At 41.2% G+C, this 9,252-nt stretch overlaps 1 protein-coding gene across 1 annotated transcript in view; it reads left to right on the top strand.

Annotated features, from left to right (window-relative positions):
- astn2 (astrotactin 2) overlaps nt 1-9,252 on the top strand; it is a 298,857-nt gene that overhangs the window by 113,834 nt on the left and 175,771 nt on the right. Inside the window, exon 5 of the mRNA XM_008279213.1 lies at nt 7,990-8,139. Coding sequence (XP_008277435.1) covers nt 7,990-8,139 — 150 coding nt within the window. The remainder of the gene's footprint in view (nt 1-7,989; nt 8,140-9,252) is intronic.

Raw genomic sequence — 9,252 nt, forward strand, 5'->3', positions numbered from 1 at the left:
TGTGAATTTGTATGGTTGCTATTCTTATCTTGCCGCATCATTAAAGAAAATCTGACTATAATTACAGTAATGTATTCCGTTAAATGTGCCACTTAGATGTTCCCGTGGCATGTACGACAACTGCAACTATAATCTTTTAGCTGCAATTCTGGGAGTCTTACATGTTTTTTTATAAATACATACATCCAACTGGCAGTTTGGTGCTGTGATCAGCCTCTGTTTCATCATTGTGTTGCTATAGAAGGACCTACAGAACAATAAAATTGCTTTGAAATTGCTTGCGGTCAACAAGAAAAAAAACAATAAAGCAAGAAATGTTCCATCCAAGAAACTATATCTCTCATGTCTATGTTCATCAGGGAAAGGAAAGGGAGATGGTTTCACCATCTGTGCAGCGAGCTCTACGAGAAGATTGATCAGAGGTGTTTTTATGCACGTTGATCTTGAACATACTCTGCTGTGGAGCGGTTTAGTTGTTCAGCATAAGATATGAACCGCCGTCATAGCCTTAAAAACCACAAGTTGAACCTCAAGTGCCCTCGCTATCCTCAAATCCCGCGACCTAGTACAGGCCTTTATGTAAACTGTTACGATATCCGCTGCACGACTGTGAAAGCAAAACACTTCCTGAATAGCAGGTAAAAGCGGGTTGGGAGTTAAGACTCGTGTAAACATTTAGACAGACAAAAAACAAACAGATGCATATACGTACACGCTTTCTCAACAGCCGGCGTAAACACATAAACAAGTGCAATGGTGCAGCTGAACAAAAAAAAAAAAACAAAACAGAAAATCGAGTAGGGTTATCATCTGATTGTGGGCACCGGGAGACCACCAGGAATAAGTTGACTGAGGCGGCATGCTGTTGACATCCACTGCTTATGAGACACTGTTAACACACACTCAGCGCTGATAAGGGAGTAACTGCAGATAAGGGAGATGAAAAGGAGAAAATAAAGGCACCAGAGCTTTAGCTGACATTGAACTCAAAATGAGAAGCCAGTGGATTTAGGGTCTGGGGAAAAACAAATGTCAGAATAAAATATCTTGCTAGCTGCTTCAGACAGAAATGAGGAATGGGGAATAACAGCCAAAGACTAAGAGACCATACAGGAAAAAAAATAATGGTGCAAAAATGTACACATTTCTATGTCTTGTATTCATGACTAATGTAGTCATCCATATCCTTCAGAGACAAATTCATTTCTCTTTTTTTTTTTTTATTTCAAGGAGACTGGATCTAAGTGCTTCTGTTTGGCCTAGTATCTATTCTTCCCTCCAAATGGAGCAAAGAAAGAGAGATAAAGAGTTCCAAGAGGCCATGAAATATGTATGCAGGCAGTTAACCTCAAACATGCAGTCACAGACTCTCCTTAGTCGTGGCAGATCAAAGCTTAAGTGCCAGCTGCCCAGCCCTTCTTGTTTGTCAGCCCTCAAGTACCCAAATTAGCCTAAACCCGGCATAAATGCCAGAAGGGATTGGAGCTCACTTTGCTCTCCTATTTTGTAATGGTTCAATCTGACCCATTTCAACTTTGCCTGAAATACTCGGTTCCTCTCTTCTTCTTTTTTCTACCTAAAAATCATCAAGTCATTTAGGGTCATAACATCAGGTGTAAACATGTGGATACGCTGACATGTCTTGGAACATCTGTACTGAATTTTTTTTTTTACAGTTCTGACAGGACACGTTGTCAGATTTTAACCATTTATTTGAGATTACATACATTTAGTTTGGCGGTGACTCTGCTCGTGATGCCCCTGAACAATCTGAGCAAGCATGACACAGATAATCCCTGAGATCACAAACCCCCGCAGAGCCATGAATTTAAAATTTTTTAAATACGGTATTAACACAAGAACAGGAGACCAACTAAATAGTCTTCATTTACGAAATCTAGATTACATAGTTCAAGGTACAATAATGAACCATCTGCAACCTACAGTCCCACGATATGGGAAACACCGGAGTTATATGAGATTGAAGGAGGAAATTTGACGATCTGCAGACGGCTGGAGTAGCAGCGATGTGGTGAAGCGGGCAGAATGAATGAACGCTGCCTCAGTTATAAAGCACAATAAGTGGGTGGGCTGGACTTCAGCGATGATGATTGGACAGGAGGGGCCATGTGACCGCCTGACTCCGTGCCTGTCTGAACTAACGCGAAGCTCTATTTATTGCATTTGCTGGTCAATTTCAGCCACATTGTTTAATGCTTTTACACAATACACTGTAGTATGTAGTTGGCTTCATAACTTAATCTCCATCCATTAGCGATACCCTCTTTATCCCGCAAAGTGGATCGGAATTGGTATTTAAGACGCACCCACAGAAATATAAAAAGATTAGGATTTGGAAGCTAAATGTTCATATTTCACTGTATTTTTTTTTTTTTAACTCATCCTGCTGTTTCTAAAGGATAAAATCCATCCACTGTAGCCTTCACAATGTTTTCCAAATGTATTTATCCTAAACATACAATGATGTTTCCAAACTTCCAATGTCCGAGCCTTGGCCTTTTTTTCTTCTTGACATATTTTATGTCAAACTATTCTGCAGCAGATGTACAGATCCACACCTAGTTTTTATTCTGGGATAAATAAAGTAACTGGAGCTATTTCCTGGTGTTGCTGGACATGGATGTAGCAGGAACTACTGTAGGTTCTATAAACCATTTTTTTTTAAGGCTACACCGCCGACATCCATTGAGTTATACACGCCGTGCCAAACCTTTATAAATGGGTAACTTGTAATTGTTTTCATTTGTCTCCGGGGATAAATCGTGTCCCATCCCTTGTCGTCTTTGTCTACACACTTTAATCAATTTTACGTTAAGAGCGTTCTCGGTGAACCATAGCCAGGCTTTACACACTTGAAGCGCAGGCAACAGAGTTACAAATAACGCGGGCCATGTCCAATGATGTGTGGAACAGTGTGTGTTGTTCAATGACAAGTGAGCTGCCTTCTCTGCTTCGCTGTGCACCATCCTCGGCGCTCACGTGGAACTTTCCGAAAAGAGTGAGGAAGGGAAATCCTTTACATACCGGTGCCAGAAAATCCTGGTAATTCCTTTTTTTTGTTTTTTTAGAAGAGTTCCTGTATTGCAGCAGCAGCAGGCAGGAGAAAAAAAAAAGCCCTCCTCCAACACAAAGCAGAACCCACTCACACCCAAGGGTTGCTGTACAGTACATGTGCTTCAGTTTACATCATCGCTAGAAGCACCGGCTGCAGAACAGTACCTGCTTCAGCAACAAAGCCTTTGTGGAACCTGGAGGGAGGAAAAAAAAAAAAAAAGTGTAATTTCAGAGAGAAACATTTTTGTTATCTTTTATTGTACCAGTAATGGGAAATACACTTGGCTTTAGCATGATGGCTCTGTTCAAAGCAATTTCTCTTTTCAGCAGGCATGCTGGGCTCGCCTTTTAGGGAGGCCAAACATAAGATGGGGAGGGAAAGTTTACAGAGTCAGACATTGCACTGGTGCTCGGAATGAAACTGTAGTGAAAAGAAAGCTTGTGCTGATCATAACTCCTGCTATAGGCTAGTAAATATAGCAGTTATTAGCAGCAGCAGGCGGTGGGCAGCAACAGTATCTTAAATGGAGCAACATCCAAAGCAAGGACGGGCTGAAGTGTGGTTTTTATGCTTTGCAGCTCAGTGGATTGGAAGCCACTGGCCACTTAAATGAAAAGCGGATGTCAGCAACACCAATAATTATTCACACGAGGCACACTAATACAAAGGTACTTACTTTCTTAATTTCACCCGCTAACATTATATCATGCGCGTTATTAAATGGGGAGATCTGGAGACTATTATTTCCCATTGAGAACAAAAGGAAGACAAAAAACAACAACATATCGACCATTTCCCTAGAATCATGTTGCTAGGAAACTATTTGGTCCCAGTTTAATTTCCTTGAGATATATTAGCCGACGCTGTAACAGGAAATTATATTTGATGCGTTTAAGATGGTAGATATTAGGTTATCTGTGAAAGCGGCGTGGTAGCTGGGAGTTATGCGCCGACTGATTGCACAGTTCAGCTATTAACCAATATTCAGGATGTTTTATTTATTATAACCGAACGTAATCTCCAACCTTGTGCTTTAAAAAAATAAAGAGGCGCAGTCTTAAGCTTTAATTTCTACCTGCGTTGACATATTTCTTAAGAACGAATGCGTCGTCTCACAGAGTCGGTGCCGCAGTTGTTTGCTTAATAAAGCATGCTGATCAACTGCTCTCAGTGTGTTTAACTCCCATTTAGCGTCGCAGCTGCCTTCTGGGCATCTTAGGCGTTGGCTGGGATCCGAGTGAGCAGACCATAATAAGTACAATATTGTAGAATCATACGAACAAAAAGCTTACGTATCATCCTTTGTTCGATGCTAATTATAGCAGCGCTGCAAAGTTTCCATCAGCCGTTTTTCCCAAAAATGAAGGGATAAATGCATGATTCACTTAAATAACACCCAGTCAGAGGAGCTGAAACGTATCGTGCACTTTGAAAATAGCCCTCCATTATTGCTACTTACAGGGTCAGGAGATATGGATAAGTTACAAAGACAGCTACACAAACAGCACAGGAGGGAGGCGAGATGATTCTGTTTTTCTTTTTGTTGTTGTTTTTTTTCTTACATGTGAAAACACCCGATAGTAATTTGCATATCTAAAACTGAGTTTTATCTGTTACAAAGTGGTGGGACCGCTGTGCATAATGCCTGATGTGTAATGAAGGTCCGCAGTGTGCTCAATGGCTCAAAGCCAGGACACACACAATGCTCTGTCTGGGGACGTGATGGTTTCTCAAAAACGGGATGAGGCTTTTTTTTTTTTGTCTGAGATGTATTCAAGGACTAAACAACAGTAGTGCCTTTCTGTGAGCTTGTAAATCCTTCTAAAAAAGAAAAAAAAAACTTTGCTAAAAAGCAAATCTGAGAGCTGGGGCCAACATATATCAGCCAAATGAGGTCACGGTCACTTTGCATCATCTATTGCATCAGGTTGCAGTGTCCGACTACAGCAGAAATACTGACAGCGTTTCCATTTGACAAAACAGTATCCGTGGCAGGCTGAGCTGAGTTTAACCACAAATGAATATGATCAAATATGTATCATTGCCAGGGTGATGTATTTGTTCTGAAGCGGGTTGCGGTGCCTTCCCTTATTGTTTCCATTTATAATCTGAAAAATAAATAAATAAAAAAATGCGGATACTTCTTCTGCCTCTTCACTTTCACCCCCGTCCTCCTCGTCCCTCTCTTCCTCGGCTCTTGCGTGCTCATTGGCATGCATGATGAGCATCCACTGGGAGCAACACATCACCATTATTCATAGATAGAGTACACCTCAGAGCCAGACTGACAGATCAAAAGATGATGATGATAGGTGAGGGTGCCGGTGGTTGGCGTGATGAATGGCCCCGTTGTTTGGAGATGGCTATATTCCTGTAAGTTTTTGGGGGACGGAGCTGTTTTCGCAGTTTTTCGTGCGGTCGGTGGTTTGGAGCCACAGTTGTCCAATTCTGTACTTTGAGTGCACGTCTCTGGAAGTTATGATGCTGTTTATGATGTAGTAGGGCTGCGGTATTATGGACGGAAAGACAATCTGGTTGGTTTTGATCAATATTAAGATTGTGATTACTGTAGTTTTTAGACTATTGAGCGCATCTGAATATAAACCGCACCCACTAACTTTAAAAAGAAAGAAAAAATGTGTACAGTCATGACTGGACAATCTGACACTAAATGTAAAACCTTCTTTTATGTCGGATAGCAAGGCTGTCGGATTGTCAAGATGGAGGTTGAGATACAAGGAGGGCTTGATCCTGAAGGGTCATTTGTTGATAATTGTTGTTCATAGTTGTAATAATAACTAGTAGGGCTGGTCCGAGTAGCACTTTCTGATCACTGGATATTCAGGCCCAGTTAATGATGAATATCCAAATATTCGGAGCAGTCTTGGGGGACACTTCCACCCCGGGGGTGCGCTCCGACAGGGTGGAAGTGGCCGGAACGCACAGGCAGTATTTGGCTGCTGATGCCAGCTTAGTTAGCGGTCACAGTTCTGTTTCCACCGTCGGCGGCAGTGGTGGAGTGGCGCTGCTGCATGTGACATCGTTGTGTCCTCTTCTGCGCATGCGGGACACTTTTGGGTCGTATGAAGTTCACACAGCAGATCACATACAAGTCGCATTTAATTGGAAATGTGAATGAACTCGCCAAAAAATTCGAATTTCACAAAAAAATCTGAATTGAGCATTAAGTCCTGCAGTGTGAACGTAGCCAATCTGTCGGCTTGTTCAGTCAGATAATACGCTTATTTGTGACATATAATGTCATGTCGGAGTCGTAATCCAAGGCTGTCGGTATGTTCAGGCTGTTTTTCATGTGTTCCGTTCGTCTTTCCTAAAAACCTGTTGGATAGCAAGGTTTTTGGATTGTTAAGGGTCAGATTATCGAGTCGCGACTGTACATATATAGGCTGCACTTCTTCAGCGTTGGAGTTGAACAGCCTCAGAATTACATCGTCACACACTTCCTCAGTCTCTCTTTCGTTGTCGCTCTCAATGTCACTTTCGTCGCGAGGCAAATTCGTAAAAAATCCATAAATTAGCAGAATTGTTTAAGCCGCAGTGTTCAAAGTGTGTGAAAAAAGTAGCGACTTATAGTCCAGAAATTACTGTAGATACTTGTTGTAGAGACAAGAGATTTCTTTTTTTATTTCTTTTTTCTTCTACTATTTCATTTGAATGGACAAACAAATTCCACTTTGTGCTACATTTGTGCCTTTTACAAATCTTTGCATCCAATATGGTTTTGGTGCATCTCATAGACGCAAAATATAAATAAAATTGTACCCAAATTGTCTTACTTGCGTCGCATTTTCGTATTCATAGATGCTACAATTAACCAAAGTTCCATAAACGCCCGACAAGCAGGCTATAGTCGATGCTAGCTGTACACAGAGAGGCCTCTAGTCTCCCCACTTAGTCACGAGCTAAGCTGTTTCTAATGTGAAATGTACTCAGGTGATTTTATCTACACGGGCTGCTCTCCATCAGTAAAGCTTTCTGTGCATGAAGCTTGCATTTTAAAGGTCAGTCTGGCAGTCGATCATGTTCAGTTAATTGCAGAAAGCCATAACTGTGATTAATATTCAGTTAATTGTGCAGCCCTACTACTACCAACAGACTAATCCTTCCTCCGTGCACAGATCGGAGGTTTGATATGAAGCAATACAAAAGGAAAGCAATGTGTGTTAATGTAGACGAGAGATCGGCCACATTAGGGTCCATACACATATTTGGATTTGATTAACTTTTATCAGATATCTCCGTGTGTGTGTGTGTGTGTGTGTGTGTGTCAGACACAATAAGGAGAGAATATTCTCTCCTCCTGATTAGTCTTTTTACTGGCATAAATGAGGCAGAACAGGTCAATTCCCTGTCCTTGCTCTTGTAAAAGTCAATCTGTAAGGAAAAGGAAGCAAACCCTTGTCTGTGCTCTGCCTTCTTTCGCCACAGTCAGTTGTTTTGGAGTCATTCATCAGGAAGAGTGAGACTGAGCCATCAGGGGAAGCGTTGGCAGGATCCCTGTAGAGATGAGGCAATATTGAACTGATGGAATCATTTAAAGGCCAAGAAAAAATTGAATTGGAGAAATAAGACAGTGCTGTTTTTTTTGTTGTTGTTGATTTTCTTCTCCTTTTTTTTTTTTTACTTTGTGTAAATGGGACAGCCTAGTGGCACATGATGCATATCACATTCCAATCTCTTATCCTCCCTGTAAAGAAAAAAAATAAAAAGAAAGAAGATAAAAAACAGTATTTTTGGATGCTTGCCTTTTTGTATTTGTGTACGTTGTTTTTTCTACAGTATCTCGAGTGTCTGTCAGTCTCTGCAGAACGACTTTTACTCTTAAGTATTGTGACACGGCTGCCATTTTCACTCTGCATCTCCTTTTTTTTTTTCTTTTTTCTTTTTCCTAGCCATTGACCCAAACACAGAGTCAGTAGAGGATTTGATGCAGAGGTTCCAGGACGGTTTCCGTGTTCCCACGCCAACAGACATGTCTCACTACCAGCACGTCATGCACAGCTCATCGACAGGCCGCCGGAGGGTCCCCAGCCACACCAGAGGTAGGACGAAAGGTCATTCAGAAGTTTGTAGTTTTGTTGACAGAGCCTGTAAACAAGATGATTTATCCTATTTGTGTGCTTGTATGGTTTGGGCGGATCCATTTGAGGATGCTTTTATTCCTTCATTGCTCATTTAACAGGAGCAATGCACAGTATATACATAAATTGTGCAACATATATGGCTTAAAAATCTCATTTTCATCTATCGTCCGCGGCTTCATGTCAGCGTCATGTAATGCATACATTCATAGCAGCGTTTTCTTTGCCTCGACCAACATCCCAGCGGTCATTAACCATTATTGTCATTTATTTGTGTTAGAATGTCACAGCTTGGAAACCGTGTTATGACTTGATTTTCATAAAGCGCCGCACTGGAGTACCAATTTACATTATTCTTTACATAAGAGTCAGGTATTGTGCCGTAGGTTATTAATGCATTAAACTGTCCAGTTTCCTCTGATTTCTGCACGTTTGCTTCAGCCTGTCAGTTATTATAAATCCATGTGCAGTCCAGTTCGCTTGACTTTCGTGGTAAGGAAGGAACAGACCAAAACAAAGCCGACTCAGTGACCTCTAGGTGACTGTGTTAAACACTGAGTCACCGTGGCCCAGCAGAGGAGCACCGACGACGTGCTTGAAAGAGTTTCACTGTTCATTTTAGCTTTAGTTTAGTTCCTTCAAGTATTTATGACTCCTGATCCTAAATACTTGAAGGAAGTTAATTATGAATACTTTGGCATTTGATATCCCGTTTGATATCTGTGAAACGTATGAATATGTAGACTATTTGTTTTTTTGTTTTTTTTTCAGAATCAGAATCAGAATCAGCTTTAATGGCCAAGTACGTACACAACATACAAGGAATTTGGTTTTCAGCTGTTGGTGTCGCCCTTGTTTTACATCATGATGTAGACACCAGGGTCTGGGCAAACGAGGAAGAGCGCAGACAATGAATGTTATTTTAGTCAGGCTGATGATTTCTGAGTGAACATGCAACAATTTACATATTCATCACTGGGGCTCCCTATAGCTAACCTATAGCATAGCATTTATCTGCTTGGCATAAGTGCATAAAAATAGAATCATCTCGGTGATACTTGGTGTAAAAATCCT

The sequence above is a fragment of the Stegastes partitus genome, unplaced genomic scaffold, assembly GCF_000690725.1.
Source record: "Stegastes partitus isolate 25-593 unplaced genomic scaffold, Stegastes_partitus-1.0.2 Scaffold148, whole genome shotgun sequence".
Taxonomy (NCBI): Eukaryota; Metazoa; Chordata; class Actinopteri; family Pomacentridae; genus Stegastes; species Stegastes partitus.